The 22880-nt window shown below is 36.8% G+C and overlaps 1 protein-coding gene across 2 annotated transcripts; it reads right to left on the reverse strand.

Annotated features, from left to right (window-relative positions):
* Positions 1 to 1881: 1881 nt before the first annotated feature.
* On the reverse strand, positions 1882 to 7913 carry LOC132143368 (SLIT and NTRK-like protein 5). 2 transcript variants are annotated; one of them, XM_059553525.1, is made up of 2 exons: positions 7213 to 7913; positions 1882 to 5619 (listed from the first exon to the last, which is right to left on the reverse strand). In XM_059553525.1, exon 2 carries the CDS (start codon positions 5560 to 5562, stop codon positions 2959 to 2961), a length of 2604 nt encoding a protein of 867 aa, XP_059409508.1. In that variant the 5' UTR covers positions 5563 to 5619; positions 7213 to 7913; the 3' UTR covers positions 1882 to 2958. The 2 variants fall into 2 exon arrangements, with proteins under 2 accessions (XP_059409508.1, XP_059409509.1); XM_059553526.1 differs by lacking the exon at positions 7213 to 7913 and adding an exon at positions 6416 to 6738.
* Positions 7914 to 22880: the final 14967 nt, after the last annotated feature.

Genomic DNA, 22880 nt, shown 5'->3' on the forward strand with positions numbered 1-22880 from the left:
AATGCACAAATAAGTAAACCATTCAGAGAATCCATACTAAAAGGTGTGTAAACAAATTAGCAATACATAGCAAACAAGACTTTGATCATCTCCAGGCAAAATTGCATTGTTACAGAGTTATAAAATGACTCCCAACCTGCAAAATTATCACACTTTAACGTCTCCCCACGGCTCAAGGAGTTCCATTAAATACCATGATTAAACTAATCAACAGACTCATTGGTGCCTGTCAGATATCATCGCTGCCTTCTCAATTAGCCAAACCTCCTTGAACTCAAATGTCTCTTGCAAATGTCGTCAATCGCATGCCATCTCCCTCCCAGGTCCTCTCTGCTGCAGTGACCCCCCCCCACCCCCAAAATGGGATAAGTGAAATAATCAGTGAGGAAATTAAACATCGTAGCCTTTCCTGACAGCCCCTCCCAAAACTCATCATGCCGATTAAGAGGCATCATTTGCGATTTGTCGATTTGGAAGTATGCAACTGATGTTTTTGTCTACTTTTTGTGCCACCAAATGGATAATGCAGCCCTCCCTGTTGAAAATATCCTTTGGTTCAGAGAGCACATTAGCTTGGTGGCCAAAAACAATATCTGCTAATGGTATGAGGTATGCGTTAAAATGAAGATAATTTTGGTGATGGGGCTGGGAACGTTCAGTTCCGTATTGCATAATTTTGGAATGCCTAAATGTGCAACAATTGCTGGTTTTGTTGATAACCTTGGAAGAATGGCACCCCTGGCATTTGACCTTCTGATGCAGATATCCTTGACGCAGATGGATGCAAATGCAGTTTTCTTGCTGTAGAGATTGAACCCAGAAGACAGATCCAGAAGGCTCCAATTATGTTTTCTGAAGGTGTTGTTTTGATTCAACACACAATGTTTTATTTATGCCTGCTAATCCAGAGTTTCTTGCATTAAAATGACAGAGAAAAAAGCAACATAAAATCCAAAACAAGTTTACATGGTTAAGCATGGAATAAATAAAAATGAAAATGCACAGTCACCTGACAATCAACTCTTGCACATTATTAATTATGTTAACATCCCTCAGCAGTGTGTAACAGTATGTCAAGGTCGGTCCTCTTATAATAGCCCTTCTGTGGCTTTACAATGCTGCGGCTTATAAAAACAAGTTGTCATGTTATCCAAATTATTCAAGCCCCTCATCCTCAGATGCAGCCTTCATTTTCCGCAGCTATAAAAAGATCCACATCATGCTCAAAGTGGAATAGGACCCTTGAGCCTAGTGAGGCACTGGGTACAAAGCAGACCTCTTTATCATTGAGTAGAGGGCCAGGTCAGCTTCCTCTCAACACTCGACACAGCAATTTAAAATCCACCGGCAGATACAGTTGTTCCAATATTTTAGTCTGTCATGGTATAGAGGGCAAATGGTGAATTTATTTTAAAGCACCTCTAAAGAGTAAAGTAGCATCAAAAAAATTCATTGATCCAGCGGCTTCTAAACAACTACCAATCTCAAAAGGAGTTTGCGATCATTCGATGCAAACCCTCATTTTGAAGTCATCTGCTTGCATATTGTTAGAATGCTATAATTTCACCTGTTCGTAATAGTAGTTTGCCTCTATTATTAGCATAAGGCAGAATAGCTGTTATCGATTTCTTGTTGTTTTCCACACCGTAAGAACAGTTGACCCTATTTAGTGCTGTATTGTGAGCAGTGCTGCTCTCCTGCTTGAAGAATAAGTGGTTTGTAAGCAGAACCAGTACATACAAACTACCTGAATTGAGGGGTTCGCCAAGTAACAGGCTTGGTTTATTGATCTAAGCTATTGAATTAACTCCTTTCAACTTACAATGGGCCTGCAATTGTTGGTAAAAGCTATAATTAAGCTGGTTTTAATTTCCAAGAAAATTCTATAAGAACCGACATCATATTTATTGATGACATAAACATATTTTGGTCAATATAGTGCAATAAGTGCAAAGCAATCAAAACAATGAAAACGATAAGGGAAAGAGAATTGCGAATGCTTGTATAAAAATAGGTGTTACATTAAAATATCAGTATTACACAACATAATTATTACTTCAATTATTATTTATGAACTTTGATATAACATATTAAAAATACATATTAAGAATGAATACACATATTCATTTTTAATATATAATATTTCTTCTAATGTTAGCTGGGAAGACCCTGTGGCCTTCCATCTTCCAAAAAAGTGCAGACAGCATACAAAGACACTTTTCCTTTGAAATTGTTAAATGATGCAAAGTCTCTCTTCGACATTGGGGTGTGCCACTGCTGAAAAAAAGCCACTTGTACAATGCAAGCTACAGTAAGTGATAGGAAACTACAAACGAAAGGTTCGTACAGAAAATCATGGGACATGACACATATAATATTGATGAGCATTGAAAAAATGTTGAAAATACATGGCAAAGAGTATACCAATAAATACAGTACTTACTTACAGACTAAAGCAGAGAAATTGTCCTGCTCGATTGGATGCGCTGCTGTATAGTGTTTCTGTCAGAAAGTTTGTTTGTTTTAGTTTTTTTTTTTTGTTTTTTTTTTTGTTTTTTTTTTTTCTTGAATGCAAACCCCCCCCCGACCCCCTTAAATTCACAATATTTGTATGATTATATTCCTGAAAATGTATTTGAGTGAGATTAACCTGTACACTTAGATTTATGCGTATTCAATCATCCACTTTAAAAAAAATAGATTTTGCATCGCCAGTTTTATATCAGAACTCGTGCTTTCATCCAAGTTCTGCGAGTTCTTTTCATTTATTTTCATTCTTAATTATTTCTGTAATGCCATGTGGTTCTGAAATTAAAGTAACAAAGTTCGGCACACCCCACTTAAGGTTTTTTGATTTTTTTTTTTTTTACGTTGATGTATATTGTGCCAAGGCACCCTCCAGTTTGAGTCAGTACAAGGGGAAAAATGCTTCTACTGCATTTATAGATAGACCAAGATTTAAAACTGGCTCTGTGTTGTCTGTTTCTCAAGAACTTCGAGGTAGTCCGGCTCTATTTGAAGTTTTGCCTTTAATTCCAAATAGTCGTTTCTATTGGGCTCCACAAAAACAGTACTTGGCGTTGTACCATATAGCATAGTCTCTCGTATTCCTTCAGGATGTAAGAACTGGCGCCTGACGTCGAAGTTTGGTTGGTATGTGTACGGGACGGGGCCAGTGTACTTATATTCAAACCTGCTGCCAGCAGTCGATGGGGATTTATCCGGATCCAGGATCCCTCTGAAAAAGTGTTCTGCATCCTGAACAGGGGATGGCTGCTCACGAGGCTCGATGGTGCTCACTGTGTAATTGGGGCTCCTCAAGGTGACCTCCTGGTCCTCGTCAGCATTACTCCTGTAGGTGACCTTGAGTTCGTGTAGATCGGGGTAATCCTCAACAGCATTCCCTTCCCGGGACCTGTAGATTGGATTTTTGCACATGTGACCAAGCGGATGGGGGATGTACTCGTAAACGTGACCTGCTGGGGCCTTGACCTTGGGGACGGAGCGATTGCTATAGAGATTGTACTGCAGGTTGAAGGAGCTAACATCAGAGTTGTTTGTGCTGGTACGGTCGCTCTGAGACTTTTTACGCCTCTTCATCACCACCACAAACAGGCCGGCTGCCACAAACACTGACATAATGAAAACAAGGAGGAGGCTGAGAATGAGGACAGACAAAGGAACATTACTGGAAGGGTTGTTAAACCTCTGGGGTGTCTCCGTGGTGGTGATTCTGTCTGCCGAAGGCTCCACGGAAGGGACCACGGTGGACATGATGACATCAGAGTAATCGGGACACAACTGCTCAGAAGGGACGGCTCTCATATCCTGTCCAGCAAGCCGCTTGGGAGTCACGCATTTGACGTCATTCACCACCGTTCCTGTGTTCAGCTGCTCCAGCCAGATCTTCATTCCGACCACATCACAGGAGCAGTCCCAAGGGTTCTCGAACAGGTCAATCTGAACCAGTGCTTTCAGCTGGTCTAGAACTCCGCTCACAGGCAGGTTTTGAAAGTGATTGCTACGAAGGTTGAGGCGAGAGAGAGACAGACTAGAGAAGATGCCTCCTGGCAATGTTTTTAAAAGATTGTTATTGAGGAAAAGTAGCTGAAGGTTGGGCACAAAGCGGAAGGTGCCACCTACAATCTCTTGAATCTTATTATATTCTAAATACAAGTACTGCAGACTTTTTAGCCCAAAGAACATATCTGCTTTAAGTCTGTCAATCAAATTGCCATTCAAGTACAGCCTACGTAGGTTAATTAAATCCCCAAAGGCTCTGTCGTGTATGAGTGCTATCCGATTGTTTCCCAGGTGCAATAAATCCAGTCCCTCAGCTTCCACAAAGTCAGATCTACGCACGACAGGTATATAGTTCCCTGTGAGATACATCTTTTTAGGATTGTATGGCTTGGGCTTCAGATCTGATATGTTTTCAATCTTCCTTTCCTGGCAGTTGACATTAAGCCCCAGGTCGGAGATTTGCAGATTGCATGTACAGGTGGTGGGGCAGTCCAAAGGCACAGGAGATTTGGTCTGAAAAGCAATGATGGGCCCATAGTTGTATGGGTTGGCTGGGATTCGAGAAGTAGGCTTGGACTTGGTTTTGCTGGATTGGCGGGTGCCCTTGGTTGGCCTGGACGAGGATCGCAGGACAGCCGAAGATGTGGCTGATGCTGTCACAGCCGCCGGCGTGGTCTGGAAATAGCCACTGGTGCTGAGGGGGGGTGGGGGGCGCATCTCGTACTCTGATATGGCCCTTCTGGGACACAGTTCTTGCTTTGAGACCTCATCCAAATCCCTGCCATGGAGCCTGAAAGGAGTCTCACATACCACCTCCCCCACCAGAGCTGTGTAGGCAATGCTCTCCAGCCAAGCCTTAAGCGCAATGAGCTCGCAAGAACAATTCCACAGATTCTCCTCGAGCTGTAATTCCACTACTTTGTCCATATGCTCCAAAAGACCGATGTAAGGGAACATTTTTAAGCGGTTACCTCTAAGATCCAGGTGTGTCAAGGGCACATTCCGGAAAATGTTTGTGGGCAGAGAGGACAACAAGTTGTCATTGAGAATCAGCACAGTCAGTTGTTGAAGCCTGCTCAGAGCATTAGGTTCAATAGTGCTAATGAAATTATAGTCTATCTGAAGGTATTCTAGGCTCTCGAGTCCGACAAAAGTGTCGTCCCTAAGAATGTCTATTTTGTTATTGTTCAAATGTAATCTCTTTAATCCCTGGAGTCCGTTGAATGCCCCAGTCTCCACCTCAGATATGTCATTATTACCTAAATGCAAAATGGTAACTCCGGTATAGTTGATGAAGTCATTGACAGACAGTCTTTTCAGCAAATTACCTGTCAGCAAAAGATGGTACATAGAAAACTGCACAGGGCTTATTTCCGACAGCCGCACAATGCCCCTGTTCTCACAACTGACCGTCAGAATGCCTTCTTTCTCCTCGCAAGTGCACAGATTCCTACAGATCTCCCCATAACTGTCATACATCTCAACAAGACTCAGGGATGTGGCAACCAGCAATATTATGTTCAGTATCCAGATATGCATTTTCTTGTGCGGGAATGGCCCAGCTCACGGTAGTACAGTTGCAGTTTGTGGTGTCATCTAGAAAAGGAAAAGACGTGATGAATGTCTGTTACATGAACATGCAATATCTACACTTGAAAACTGCATTAAACAGTAGAAAATCTAAATGTTAAAGGAATATCTCATAAACAGATTTGCAGGATCCTCCTCATTAATGCAAAGCAAACTCTTCCTGCCTAATGCAAAAGCAAATGATGATATGAATAACCAATGTGCACAGTTCTTAAGCTCAAACAGTGCAATGCAAGATGTCTTGAATTTGTTCAATATTATGTTTAAGCTATCTGTGTTTAATAATATCAGAATAGTCGCTTACCAAACTCTATTAACAGCATCTTTGTAAATGCATTGATTTATTCAATACAATACATCATGCATATTATTTAATGCTCATGATATTGCAAATGCAAGTACATTTCTTTTCATCACGGCATTCAGGCACATGTATGAAGAAAAAGAAAAGACAGAGAGAGAACACACGTGCTTCATTGAAATAAAGTAACATCGACTGGCAGAAATACTCTCCAATGCGCAATTTGTGAATGCATTTCCAACATATAATCCGGCCGCATGTCAACTCAAAGAGGCAAAACGTAAAGCCAGTTGCTCGTGCACTGAACAAATCGACATCTCCATGGATTCCAACTTCAACATCTGCCGCTGAACGAGACAGATGAGCAGATCTATATATCATTGACACCCTTCAAATCGCTTTTTAAAACATATAATGTAATTATAATTATTAGTATTATTATTTGTCTTAATCCAAAGACTCTTGCCATACCCCAATGCAAATAATATTTCCCGTACTCACCCCACATATCCGACGACTTCAGTTTTTAACAACTCTCAACGAGTATCGAAGTTAATCCTCGGGGTGCACGACACATCTAGGTTTCATAAAGGTAACTATGTTGAATTTCTCCCTTTGATGCTATATGTGACAGTCGTATAGCTCATCCCTCAGGCGACAAAGACGCGAGCTGATTAAAAGCAAAGCGACGTCATCGATTATAGCCCGATTCCATCTTGATGGGAAGCAAACAATACTATATTAAACCATTTTGTTGTGTAGAAGCATTTGTATTCATGCTAATCAACCCTTTTCTCTCACCCCCCACCCCCTCCCACATAAACACACACTTGGACGCACAAAGACACACACACACACACACACACACACACATTCACAGATACAGCACATAAGGCGCTATAATACGATCCGAAAGTCTACACTGGTCATGTTGATTTTCCAGAAAAAAGAAAAAGAAAAAAAAGAAAAAACGGTAAGTAAACAGTAATACGACTAAGCCGATTCATCACAAAACAGCTCTTTTTTCGCGCACCCAAAGCCGGTCTTTCTAAAGCAACGCGTAATGCCTCATAATGAGGCTACTAAATCTAACGCCCGAAGCTTGTGAAGCACATTTGAAGTTGTGTAACGCATACATAACTGAATATATCACAAGCCGACACAAGTGTTGAAGATGCAGTTTCCTATGCCAGCGCGATAACTGCGTTTCAGCACCACTGACAGCTCCATCCGCATCAAAACGGGGCTTCGTAATCAGATGGCTTGCTTTGCTTTGGAAGACAATCCATGTTTCTTACCCGCTTAAACGTGGTAAATTCGAAAGCATCGTGTGCACGGCCAATCCAAAACCTTGAAGACACCGGTGCGTCTTTTGTCCGACTGTATAATAATCCGTGAAGTGGTTCGTGATCAGCCTGGGTATCGCAAACTCTCCCTGGAAACGCGACGGTCAGCTTGCTGAAAACAGGAAAAACGCAAGTTTAGGAATTTCTCTTGCCGTGCATTGCCGTTCCCTGGCAAAATCAAACCAGTGCAATGTCCATTTTTAAACGAAATGTATCCACAAGCAAGGCAGTCTATCCTTTTTTCTCAGAAACGGACGCGCAAAGTACGCATCCCCAAGACGCTTTTGAGTGGTACGGCTGGTATCGAATTGTATATTGCCGGATGTACATGTGATTTCTTCGCTGATCTCTGTTTCCTCCAATGCAGTGTTGTCTGTTTTCATATTTCTGAAATTTTTTATTCTTGTTTTGGCAAGAGGTTCCCATAAATCCGTATTTGGAGATGTGCTTCCATCTTAACTAGTGTTTCAACTAGTGGAACTTGGATTTCCATTGGCTCACTGTTGCTGTACTGTCGTCAGATCAATTGTAAATTTGGGGCAGGGTGGAATATTTATGAGATGACTTAAAATAAGAGCTTCGTGCACAATATGTTGCTCGCACACTGTCCTCTCTCTATCTAATTTTACGCAACAGCATAATTGAAGGGTGATGGCGATTGTAAGACAATCGGAGAGAGAAAGATGAAGAAAAAAAGGCACAGTGGGTGAGAGTGAGAGAGAGAGAGAGAGAGTGTGTGTGTGTGAGAGAGCGAGAGAGAGAGAGATGCCCATAGAGGGCAGTGTAATTCGGGAAAATAATATTTTGCCATTTGTATGCAGTACACGACACATTTAACTTGTTTTACCCTATAGTTCAGTTTCATTTTGCATAATAGGCACAAAGCATATGCCAATCAAAACTGCAGCCAATTTACGTTGCACAAAAGAAAGGAATATTAACTGACAATACAAACTTATATGTGGTATTTTATCATTTACTCAACCTAGGTGACCGAAAAAAAACCCAGACAATGCTTTACCCTCAACCACATCACCCTTAAGAGAGTTCAGCACTGCTTCTAAGTTTGAATGGAGCAAAATTTTACTTCTAACCTCTGATCTTTGGGAAAAAGCAAAAATAAATGAAAGGCACATGTCAACCTTGGACTACTGGTTTATTATGTGTAACCTACAAGTTGATAGTGAACTTTCAGATAAACAGAAAAAAAAAAAAAAGGTTGTCTTTTTGTCGGGTGCTGTTGTCTTGGTGAATCGTAATATTGGAGCTTCGTTGATCATGGCTTTTCATATTTGTCGTGTACGCGCTAAACTTAACCTACAGCCAACCTACTCAGAGTCAACGGAACAAATTCAGCTGTTCTGAAACAGAAAACTCTGAAGTTTCACATCTCAGAGTAAGTCAACTCAGAGTTTTAGTTTTAACTCAGAGTTGGTTGAACATCTTTATTGAAATGTGCTCCTGTTGTTAAAAGCTCTGCCATAAGCTGCCAGAGCAGCTAATTAAACATCATTAAGCAAAAATGCCTCCCTTACAACTGGAAAAATAAGCTCATGCAGCATTTGTTGTTTGGTTTGCTGTTTTGTCAGTCATCTACTTCAAAAACATTTTAGCATGGTTTATCCCACACAAAAGTATCCAAATACACACTTTCTCGGCCTGCAGACAAGTGCTAGATGTTTTCTGAAACGCATCATCCTCCTTAACTGCCGGCCGTAGATTTATAAGGGCTCAGCTCCAATTACACCTCAAGAGCCACTGAGCACTCAGTGTAAATAGAATTAACTCTAGCATGCTAAAGCTCACATGTCCTAAGGAATCTCCTCCTTTGTCCTCTTTTGTATGCTAATTCGTAACGTCCACCTCCCCTCTCATTCCAATGAGTACAGTAAGCGAGTGTGACATCTACAACATCTTTAGTGTGGCATCGAAATTAACCACTAAGATGCATTAAATTATTTAAGTCACAGGCTGTGGCTAATCGCATTAAACGGCTACAGTTATAGGACATATTCTGTTATGAAGGACAAATCTCCAGAACTGAAATACCATTAACGTAATCTTTCAGAAAGTCCCAGTCAGCATGCAGTTACAGCCAAAATACATTACAGTCACTGTTCCACAAACCTTACTGCTTATAGTGCAAACTTTCCACAAATAGTCAACTACTTTTACACACAAAAAAAAAAAAACAAGACCTGGTCTGTATACTACACACAGGGGAATTATATGTACGTAAATTTACATACAATGAATTCTAAATTCTAGATTCTAAATATACATTTTAGATTTAATTATATATATTAAACTTGTAATTAAATTTCAATTTCACGTGGAAAGTGGCTTTGACCTCAACTGAGACATATACAGTACAATGAAAGATTATATTAAACTATTTTTTTTTTGTCATTCCTGAGAGTGCATACAGTATGTGATGGGATACACTGAACAATTAAAGCATTTGTTGAAGATGAACAATGAACCCGCAATAACTCCTAGATATGACAATGTCAACTGATTCTTTACTGTGGGAGCAATACTGAAACAAGAAAAATAAAGCTATATTTCATCAAAACACCTGTAAATAATGATGTAGGTTATTGGAAGGGAATTGGATTTGAAAGATATTGTCTTCATTCCTAAACAAATACTTTGTAAAGGCCTTTCCACACTGAGCACGGAAAAGCAAAACGAATATCGGATGTGATGACGTGCTGGAATAAAACAATAAGTTTACATGGATGCTTCCACATAGACCGCAAGCATTTGCGCACTGAAAATGTGAATGCAAAGCGAAAACACGGGTCGTCCAATAAGATTTGAGCTAGGATCACATGACCGGAGCAGCTGCTATTGCAAAAAAGTTTAAGAATGGTGGCGCTGCTTCGAAAACCAGTGAAAACAAACACAGAAGAAGAGTATCCTGGATAAGAGATTGGACGCTGAGTTCTTGTTATCGTTGGTATTTGAGAACAGATTTATTCTCACATTCCTTATGCTATTATTTACGTTATAAAGCACAATTGGAAGTTATTGCATGCACTCAGTGACAGTTTAAAATGTAGCCTGATGCTAATTGTACTTCTAATTATATTTTAGGATGCAGCCTTTTCTTGTAAGCATTATACTGCCCTAAGCAAACACTAAAACTGAGAAAAATGCCTTTAAAAGTTTTTACATCAGCCAGTCAAACATGTTGTGCGTAGATTATTGGCAATGCATAAATTTAAAGCCTTTTTAGGATGATTTTTTTTAGACAAAAACCATGACCACTGATTTGACTTTTGACCACCAAAATACAGATAGTGCACTCTGCCTTTGGATGACCTTACACAACTAAAATACTTTTGCAAAAGCAAAGTGCAGTATCAAAACTAGTTCATCCAGCTTTCTTGTTGCGTTTCTTACTACATGTTGATTGTTTTTAATAAATGTTATAGTTTTATTGATGTTTGAATGTTGTGCATGTTAAAATTACTCAGTAGTAAGCCTCAAGATCGTCTTATAGCAATGCTCCTTTCACCACCAAGAGTGATTTTATTTAAAAAGTAATTAATTACAGATAAAGTAGTTAAAAATGTGCACAATTTAAACCTTTCCTAACAATATAACTAGGGACCATAACGGAAAATAAGGGATAATTGTGATAATATTTATATGAAAATTAGGGACAGAATAAGGGAAGCTCAAAATATTTGTACTGTACCACATCCTGTACGTCATTTCCATGTCTGCAGTTCAGTATATAAAAGGTGTATAAAATGTTCTCAAAAAAAATAATAACTTGTTTGCTTAATGTATTTATGGGCAGTTATTCTGAAGGAAATTTTAATGTCATACAAAAAATTTCACACACATTACACACAAACAACTGGCCTGTGAAATAGTGAAAGAAGTCATCCCTCGAGTAGACTGCATGTTTTCTTGCGTAGTTGGGTGTTGTGCTTATGATAATCACGTTGTTTGCATTCACCTAAACTGATTTGCTGAAATCAAAACCGGAAAGTGAAGGGAATTGCAGACTGGTAGTCATGGCGTATGCCTGCGAATAGGGGACAAACTATGTTCCATTTAACTTTCATACAGAAAGGTTCTTTGATGAATTCCATAACTTTACCAGAGTCAGCTAACTTTTGAAGGAATAACCCATTACTATAATTGGATTAGCTGCCTGGAGCATGGAGAGATGTCTAAACAAACATCAACGCGATTATAAATCAGATAATCATTACATTGTCAGACTGGATATGAAGCAATGCAGGTAGGCTTTTTAATTTGCTTTCGGCTGGCTAGTTAATGTTAAATGATTATAAAGCTGTCATTTGCCTTGCTAGGACTTAATATTTTGCTATCTTCCTTACCTGTCTTTGAATATTTGCGTTTTAACATGAGTTCAACCATCATTTGGCTGCAGGATACCAAGGCAGACTGTCCAGTATCTGTGGTGTCTAACTGGAAAACAAAGCCAAAACAGGTTTGCCTTGGTATTAGTTTGGATTTTGTAGTTATTGTAATTTTGACACTCTTGTTTCTCTGAAATGGGACAAGATTGAACCAGAAGACATTTTCACAAGACAGAATAGATGTCACAAAGCCATTTTAGGACTTAACTCAATTTTGACCAAATGTGTAGTTACTGCGCTTTGCCTTTGGACGACAGTACAGATTGTTTCTGGTGTAGAACCTTGTACATCTTAATTGAATGCTGTATATTGAGCACCGGATGATGTTAAATCCACGTACAAGATACATATCTGAGGAAAAATGCATTGCTGGTTTGCACCACCTAGTGTGCAGGTGTGAATAGGTGAACAATAATTTCGCACTTGGTGTGAAAGCACCATTTGCCTGCGATTTGCCTAAGCTTTTTCGCATCGCACTCAGTGTAGAAAGGCATTAAGGGTGGTTTCCCTACATTGGTTCAGGCTGTAGGATTGCAGAATGACTAAAGAAATGTTGTCAGCATGATGGTATAAAACTGTACATTTCTAGTTTATTACCACCCACTGCCACTTATACCAATGACGGAAATAAGTGCAGTTAGAATAGTCAAATATATGGGAGAGTGTTGCTATAGTGTGACTATATTGTACTGCTAGGTAGTACTTCGAATCAAGAACAGTTAGCACATAATTTATAATTTAAATTGTTTAATAAAATTATTTTATGGTTACACTTGACTTTGTTATAAAATAGATGACGAATGGTAAAATATAACCACTTAATTGTACCCAACATGTAAGAAAAGGGCCCCAGTAAAGAGAGACTGAAATCCAAATGGACCTTTTGTTGTTATTGTTTTCAAGAAAACAAAACAGTGCCTACTTTGGCACCGTTGGTCATACCTAAAAGAGGCAAAGGTTACAGAGTCTATAGAAACATGCTTTCTGTTATGTTCAGACTTCTGGTCCAGAGATGTTGCAGTTGCAGCTGGCCAGTCTTTATTCTCCTTTCAGCTTTCATGGTGTTGCACCCTTCATAGATATGCAAATCGTCCATCGGATATTTCACTCCTCCACAAGAGCAGGCACTGTTTAATGAAAAATAAAACAAACAATAACTGGATGGAATTTGCAGCCTGTAAGAACTGAAGAACCTCAGACACTTTGATAAACTGTAAAGCTGATACCATTTATCCGGACTGGAGGAGGGACACAGTCTGAAAAGACAAAGGACTCTTACGGGAATCAACAATCTGAACTCTGTCTCAGAAGCCTAACATCCTCATTCAAGACAACACACCCAACTGAAAGAGACAAAAGTTTCACACCTTATGTATGATTCTCCACATCCACTTCCTTTACTCACTCTCCCCCTCTCTCCCCTCATTTCCATTTAAACACAGGACACTACAGAGATCACCAAAACCACATTTCTTAATCAGAGTTTATAAAAAGGCAAATACAAATTCATATTATTAGTTCATGTCTCTATTTTGTAAAATGTTTGTCTTGGTCTGAGGTATAGGTACTTAAGGAAATGTAGCAAGAAGCTCAGCGCCATTCTGCAGCCAGAATGAGCCCATAGCATGAAGGGTGTCCATGTATTTTTATGCATCTTACTCTTAGATTCATTGACAATTTGTTGTCTTTTATTGATTTGATATCTTTGAATTGTCAATGTAATTGGCATAATACATATTTCCCTTCTGACTTGGAAATTATTTTCTCAAGTAGATTAAGTGAAGGCATATGTTACCGCAAATCTGCGTCCAGGGATAAGTACATATTATAGATCTCAGGTTAGATGGAGCATGAGGCACATCAGTTGAGATCCTAGATGTCTGATTAACCGCTTGACTTTAGTTGAGTTGTTATGCAGTTGCATTAATGGGGGGCTGTACAAAATACTATTGGAGTATTAGCATGGTTTGGACATACTTCATAGTACTGGCAATAACCTCCGGTTATTGTCTCATCTTTAATAAAAATTGTATGGAGTTTTATAGGAAGTATCAGGGGCTAGGTGTTTGGTGATAGCATGACCTCTGATTATTGTTTGAGCTTTATTCAAGTTGTACAAAGTTATTTCAAACTATAAGGGGCTAACAATACTATTGAAATACTAACATATTTCATAGTACTAGCATAACCTTTGATTAGTTTCTCAGTTTTAGTTAAGTTGTATTAGATACATATTTATTTGGATAATAAAGTTGGCTTCATAAAGTTCTGGTTACAGAAAATATAGAAAAAATATGTTATTTTCCAGAAAAAAAAATATTAATATACCTTGCACATTAGTACATACATCTAACTGACTCTCTTTGGCTTCCACTATGGAATTTCCCAGAAATGCCAGGATAAACCACACTTTTTATGTATGTAAAAGCCTTTCCCACAAAGCACACCATAACCCCCCGGCCAAATGTCTCTAGACCTACTGCAATAAAATAAGAGCTCACATATATGTTTCATTTATCAGCCAGTCATAAATCATATAAAGAGGTACTGAGGCATAACAAACACATCACTCCTGGATATTAAAGCCAGTGTGAGAGTGCATATTCCATCTTGGCTTCTGCTCATAATGCGGGTCTTTGAGGGGGTTGTAATCAAAAGTTTCAAAGTTAAACCGCAGCATTTATCAGCCAGTGCTCTGATGTAAAATGTCGACTAGGATTCCGACTGAGGGGAGACAAGATTACCTGTTTGACAGTAAGACGGATTGTTGAAACACGGGGAGGCTGTATACGGGCTTACCTTTGTCACTGAATGCTTCTAAAGCACAACCAAGAAACAAGAGCACAAGAGCAAGGAATCTTCTCACTTTACACGCTTGCATCAAGGTCATCATTAACAAAATAAGTCATTCAAGTAGATTTTTAAATCAAGTAGTGGCTCAAAAAAAAAAAAATGTTTAAGGTTTAAGCAGGAAATATATTGCAATATATGCAATTATATAATTTAAGGATTATTTTTATTTTTTTATATCAAATTTAATAATTTAATTATAATTTACAGCAGAATTATATTCTATAATTATTACTATTTAACAGAGTTTTAAAATATGTATGATTGACTGACTGATTGATTGATTGATTGAATCTCAATTAAGTTCAAACGTAAATATGGAAATAACCTTAAGACCCCCCTCCCCCCCCCCCCACACACACACACACACACACACACACACACACACACACACATTTACCCACCTACCTATCTACCAATTTATATTTACATATTTTTAATTTTAATAGTTTTCACTTAACACCTCACTGAAATGTGTGGCAAGACATTGTATATATTTTTGGTGTCATTAGAGATTTATCTCCATCAGGTTAAATCACTAACCCAAAGAATGATGGCACTTAGCCTTAGCAAACACCCTGAATAATTACATTTCACATTGCTTTTGCAAGTGAAATGAGAACTGTTGCGGAACTGTGAAATCAAGAGAATAGAATACATTATGCATGGCTTTACATCTGTCTTAGACTGAACAACAGGGTTATTATCATTCTGACCTTACGCTTGTTCTGCGCCATTTTCAACATCATGGAACATTCATTTATCTGTTCAGCCCATGAGTACTGGCCTCTTATTGCAAAATAACAACAACACAACTGCTGTGTTGAGTCATTTGCTGTGTACATCTGTAGATGTCTTCGACACTTTCTTTTCACCACACTGAAATTATTAAAGACTCTATCAGGTGTCCATAACCTCATGAACCTCCTCAGCTAACATATTCTATTTATTCCCATTTTCTCTAGACAGAGAGGCAACCGGTGAAAGCAGAAACCAGCAGAGTAGGATTATTTTTAGACTGATCCATCACAGCTTACTTTATATAAAAGACATCATGACATGGAACATCCATCCATCCATCCATTCTCTATCTATCTATCTATCTATCTATCTATCTATCTATCTATCTATCTATCTATCTATCTATCTATCTATCTATCTATCTATCTATCTATCTATCTATCTATCTATCACGATTTAAAATCACAGTTTTCTGTGAATATAAAAGGATCCTTCAGAAATCATTATAATATGCTGATTTGCTGCTCAAAAAATATCCCTGATTATCATAAATATTGAAAACAGTTTAACAATTGTTTGTGAATATTTATAATTTTATAATTTTATAATTTATATATATATATATAATTTTATTTATTTATTTATTTATTTATTTATTTATTTATTTATTTATTTATTTTATGTATGGTAAAGTAAAAAGAACAACATTTATTTGAAATATACATATTTTTAACACCATAAAAGGCTTATGATCAATTTAATGCATCCCTGCTGAATAAAACTATTTATTTATTTATTTATTTATTTATTTTTTTTAAATACTGATAATAATGAATTCATTTTTTTTTATTATTATTTTATTTTATTTTTTTCTCAAAACTCAGAACACAAATCCATAACTTCTATATTCAGGTCAGAATGAAGCTCTCCACTCCAAACAACTCAATAGACATGACACACAAACCCTCAAACACACACACATTACACAACTCAGTCTTACACACTGATGAGATAAAATCAAAACAGTACTAGAAAATCCAGTAAAAAGTTATGTTGCTTGATACAGGCTTCTGCAAGCAATCCATTGTGTGGTGCTATTTGTATGAACTTTTTTGAGAAATGTACATACTTCTTTGCAAATATTACTGTAAAAATGATTAGAGAAATGCATCAAAACAACTGAGAAAAACTACAACACAACAAATGTTTGCATTTTCATGTTTTATTCCTTAATTTAATGTACTGTAGAGAACAGTAAAATACAGCAGACAACAACAAAAATATTTACTGTATTCTGCACCAGCATCCCATTTTTGTTCTGGAACAGGCCAAAGAACCTTGTCAACAACACAGGCTATATTGGCCCTGGACAATCAGAAAAAAAAATAAAATAATACAAATGTTTCAAACCTGATGGAGCTGACTTTGGTCCTTATATCTCTGCATCGGAGGTTCTGACTGGTGTGTGATAAATTTTGACTCCTAGTGTTTCCACTTCGGAAACTGTGTGCTAATTGAGCTCAAACTGTGCTGACTTGAGTGAACAATATTGAATGCTAGTGCTTTCTAAACGACCACATGGTGTAAGCACTGAGAAATGTATGGATTTGAGTTGCAGTAACAGTTCACCAAATCTGAATCATGTGTCAAAGCAGGGGGACAAGTGTTTATAGTTTAGGGAAATGGGTGTGCTTAAAAAATAACAATAATAAAATAAAAAGTTCAAAAGCCCATTTCAAGTGTTTTAGCAATCAAGAAGAACTGTAAAGTATATATTGTTTTAATCCTCATTTTTAGATCTTTAAATACTACTATTTATTTTAGAAGGAAGCACACTACTTTGTCAGCACTTTGATACTGCAAAATGGGAGCTAGTTGCATACCGCCTCAAAATGTAAAAAGAAGTACACAAGCTTTTTCTTTGTGACAGGTGTGGGTTTGAACTGTCTCTCAGAGCAGACGCATCAGTGCAGCTTCTGTCGTTTTTACAGTACATTACCCTGCAATGAAAAGTACAAAATTTACACTTCTACTGTAGAAATTCAATCCGTCAGGAGGAACGGCAGAATCAAAATACGTAATAATATAAACAAACAGCAAGCTGCTCCTCTGCTGGATAGAAAAGTTCAAAAAGTGTATTTATTTATATGCTTGTTTGTTGCTTTTCGGACATCTTTGTGCAGAGAGTACAGTGGCAGTGATATTTTTCACAAGCTTTAAATAGCTGCTTGTTTCTTGTTCTGCTTCGAGTCTCGTAACAAACGGAAGAAAAACTATTTAGCATATGCGAAATTGCAGATGAACCATAATGGCTCTTTAATGACCTGATCATTACTCTACACCTCTTACTGAAAGTATCGCATTTGTTTGACATTAGATTGGAATCCAGAGAAAAAGGAGGTTACTTCTGCCTATTCCGCTGCGGCGAAATTAATAGATTTCTTAACTCACTAGAGGAACTATTTGTCCTCCATTTTAAATTGGTCACTTAATTAAACCCACTTTGCAAAAACGAATAAGAATATCATCATGCACAAATCAATTTTGTTCAGAGCAGGCTTTTTCCGTTTTTCAATTATCAGTTGATAAGAACATTTGCACCCATCTTAGTACATCTGTTATTTTCATTTGTCCCTGACTGGCATAAATATGTAGGAAACATATATTATTTTTTAAACCTTATCACAAGTTATAAACCCAACTCTCCATACATATGTAATACAGATGACAAGTTAGAGAAGATTACTGACAACAACCAAAGAAAATTATCTGGTTTGGACTGCATTATTCACGATCAAAGCTTATAGAAACGGAAATGCAAATAGTTGTCTGTCTCTTCAGAGCTGAAAGCCCTACGGAGGATTCAATGGACACCAATGAGTATTTATTTACCATAGAAAATCACTATAGAACCTGCTGTGATGACTTTCCATGCAAAAACTGTGTTACTCTGCTGTGTGGTTCATTGATTTCTTTGCCTGTGATTTGAATCCTGCTGCTTTGGTTCATGGGAATGAACACTGAAGGACTGAAGATGTCTTTTTTAAAAGGAGAAATCCTATTTAGAGCCTGCATTCAATATACAATATTGTTTTTGACAAAATATCACATGTCAAAATCATCTAGAAGCAGTCAAACTGTCAGAATATTTAGTGTTTTAAAGAATGAAATGCTATATTGAATAACATGTTAGGCTTGAATAACTTGAAATGTCATCATTGCAACAATTACCTCTTGAGATAAAGTATCTCTTAGTAGCAGATAATATACTTGGTGTTAAATTATGCAATATTATGTGCTTTCACTCTCTAAATGCACGTAATACAAAAAAAAATAAATAATAATAATATATATATATATATATATATATATATATATATATATATATATATATAGTACAGACCAAAAGTGTGGAAACATTACTATTTTTTTATGTTTTTGAAAGAAGTTTCTTCTGCTCATCAAGCCTGCATTTATTTGATCAAAAATACAGAAACAATTGTAATATTGTGATATATTATTACAATTTATAATAATTGTTTTTACATTTATTATACTTTAAATTATCATTTATTTCTGTGATGCAAAGCTGAATTTAGGATCATTATCACATGATCCTTTAGAAATCATTCTAATATGATGATTCATTATCAAAGTTGGAAACAGTTCTGCTGCTTAATATTTTTTCAGAACATGTGATACTTTTTTAGGATACTTTGATGAATAAAAAGTAAAAAAAAAAAAAAAAAAAAGAAGCTATGTTTTTAAAATATATATATTTTGTAATAACAATATACACTACTGGTCAGTAATTTTTTCTTTCTTTCTTTTTAAATAAAATCAATACTTTTATTCAAAAAGGATGTGTTAAATTGATAAAAAGTGATAGTAAAGAAAATATAATACTAGAATATATATATATATATATATATATATATATATATATATATATATATATATATATATATATATATATATATATATATATGTGCAGTTCTTTTTAACCTTTTATTCATCAAATATATTAGACAACAGCACTGTTTCCAACACTCATAATAAATCAGAATTTTAGAATGATTTCTAAATGATCATGTGATAGACTGGATGTTACATGTGACACTGAAGGCTGGAGTAATGATGCTGGAAATTCAGCTTTGCATCACAGGAATCAATTATTTTTTTTTTAAGTATATTCAAATAGAAAACTATTATTTTAAGTTGTAATAATATTTCACAATCTTACTGTTTTTTTCTGTATTTTGGATCAAATAAATGCAGGCTTGATGAGCAGAAGAAACTTCTTTCAAAAACATAAAAAAAAAAATATATATATATATATACTACTGCAATGGTCTTCTAGCTGGGGTATCTAAATCATCACTGGATAGATTGCAATATCTTCAAAATTCAGCTGCTAGAGTACTATCTGGGGTCAGGGCCAGGGACCATATAACCCCGGTCTTGGAGTCCCTGCACTGGCTACCTGTTAGGTACCGTATTGATTTTAAAATCCTTATGCTGGCCTATAAATCTCTGCACAATCTGGCACCTGAGTATTTGACTGACTTATTAATCCCCTACACACCACGTCGCAATCTGCGCTCCTCTCAGAGTGGTCTTTTGGTTGTTCCGAAGACACGGCTTCATAGGTGGGGTGACCGAGCATTTTCTGTCCATGCTCCTAAGCTCTGGAATTCTCTCCCGGCCGACATCAGGGAAGCAAATACATTAGTGACTTTTAAATCTCTTCTTAAAACATTTTATTTTAGGATTGCTTTTACATGAACTTGATTTTATGTGTTTATTTTCTTGTATTTACATTGTGTTTATTCATTTGCTGTTATGCTTGTCTGTAAAGTGCTTTGAGAAAGCTACTTTTAAAGGCGCTATACAATATATATATATATATATATATATATATATATATATATATATATATATATATATATATATTTATTTATTTATTTATGGCTAAAATAGAATAAACTTGACAGACTATAAATTTCATCTCAGATCAGTTATTTATTAATTTACACTTGTTAAGCTGCTCATGTAGACACAGCCATATACATATTAAACAACAAATATGTTTCACGCATAGGATTTTAATGAAATGCATGATTATCAGAGAATTGCGTAACCAAGACTTTTGACTATCAGAGAAAAATTGCATTTTGGGGCTAAAATAATATTTTGGATATAAAGGGCCCAGTAGTTCATACTGTTCATATGTTTTTAGTCCAGGTAAATCTGAAATTGAATGTGCATGACGCTAACATCACATCTTAGCACTTTCACAGTCTCGGCTGTTTGAATTCAAATTGATAAAAAGCAGCTTCAAGCGCAAACGCCTCTTCTGTCCCTCAGGCCTCACGGCCAGCCATATCTAACAGTCACCAGTCCTCATTTTCTTTTCATTCACAGCCAGTGTTCAAACCGGACAGGTCATGCATTGCTAGAAGTATCTGTTGAAATTGGCCCTTCTCAGAGCTCCTGGGCAGAAGATCACAAAGCAGACTGGCAGATGAGTTCTCCCAGGATGCTTTCTGCTCACTGAAACTTGCCTTTTCTCATGTCCTCAGAGAGCCAGTGCTGCCAGGCCACAGCAACAGTCCAAAGAAACAGACAGACTGGGCTCCACTAGGTTGCTCGTGTAATGAAGGAAGAGACGGTTAATGCTACAGCAAAGGATATTCTGCTGAGTTAATAAGCAAGGCTGAGGAGAGCAGGGAGAGAGACAGAAAAGTCTTTGGGCACTCGAGTTGCACCTAAAAGTGTCTGAATATAATTTTATCAGATCTGTAAACGAATGCTGCTAGGGATCTATCTATCTATCTATCTATCTATCTATCTATCTATCTATCTATCTATCTATCTATCTATCCCATACACATGAAGAGAATATTTCTGAAACATTGTTTGATGATCTATTAAAAGTTGACATCCGTAAAATATCCAAAAACGTCACCAATGTGTATAGTTTTTATCCTTTTCAGCATAGATGACATTTTTTGTTAGTATTTTTTTTTCTTGAAATGGATGCAATACGATTTGATATTTTGTAAATATGAAACACTATATATTAGACAACCCAATTCTAACAACATTGCATCATTTTATTCATTTCATACCTAACCAAGTCTTTAGTGAAATTAATTACTAAAATTACACTTAATATTCTTTAACATCTGTAAAGGAATATCTTTTTTTTTCTATCAATGTGTTTTTTTAAATATATATATATATATATATATATATATATATATATATATATTGTCTGAAAAGTGTGCTACTTAGATTAATGTTTTTTATCTAATTCAACAACATTCATACATAGTATAGTGTGTCTCAAGTGTCCAAATACATTTGGAGACTACTTTACAATTTATATAATGAGATGGAAAATACAATGGTGGGATCTAAAGTTGTGAACCTTGATGTTTTGCTATTAGTTGTGAATTGGGTTCAGTACACAAAAACTAAGCAATGGTCAAAGGAAACTAGGGCCGAATGCATTGCTCATGAGTTAAATGAAACAACTTCAATCTGAAAGCATGTTGTAATGAAACAGTGAAATAAAAAATGCCAGGGCTGTATATCTCATTACGTGGCAATACAGAGGTAAAGCACCTTCATTTATGTCTCTAATCTCCACCATTAGTTATGTCCCTTTTTATTATCTCTCGAACATAACGACGATCGCTCCAAATTAGACAAGAGCAACTGCATATCACGAGCTTATAAATTAAATCAATTAACCACATACTGTGATGAAAACGGGTGCATATTGTCAGACAACCCAATTAGGTGACAGTAAAGCATGAAATAAGAATTGCTTTATGCAAGGCCGGCAACCTGACGGCTTCAAATGCATTCAGATTTGGAAAATGTCATGAACTCAATCAAACGCAGCAATCTGAAGATAATTGTTTTTCCTGTTTCTGAACGGCTCTTTTGTGTCAACTTACACCGGTCAGGATGGAAACCCAAAACGATGTCAACTAACTGACATCCCCAGTCACTGAGCATCACGTGATTTCCTTCTAGTTTCGTTGGATACTGACAAATTAATTTTTCTATACCTTGCTAACCTTTCACGCTACAAACCCCAGAGAAACACCCTTGTGCTTATTCGACACATTTTAAAGACTTGCCTCTGGAAATAAAGGAGGGGGAAAAAAGAGCCGGAAGGCCTTTCTTTGATAAAGGTAATTAATCAAGCACGCAATAAATCGCCCAGCAGGGGAATTCACCTCAAGCTATCGCAATTACCTTGCAGGATAGCACAGACATATGTTTACATTTGCATAGCCTCTTCATTTTGCAGGATGAAACCCTGTGGAAGCTCTTCAGTAAAGCAGAGGTTGTGCAATGTGGAGACAGGAATTTTAAAATGTGGATAAAACAAATTATAAACACATTTAGGTTTAGTTGGCGAGTCACTCGTTCATTGTTCTCTGTATTGTTTTTTTTTTTTTTTTTGGGGGGGGGGGTTGTCATGTTGTCCCCATTAAAGCTGATTTGCATAACATCACTGACTTGTTTGTACTGCGAAAGAAAGAGAAAAAAGTGTGTGAGGCAAATAAATAAATGAAACATGAAACAAAGACATGCATGAAGGCATTG

The sequence above is a fragment of the Carassius carassius genome, chromosome 7 (assembly GCF_963082965.1).
Source record: "Carassius carassius chromosome 7, fCarCar2.1, whole genome shotgun sequence".
Classification (NCBI taxonomy): domain Eukaryota; kingdom Metazoa; phylum Chordata; class Actinopteri; order Cypriniformes; family Cyprinidae; genus Carassius; species Carassius carassius.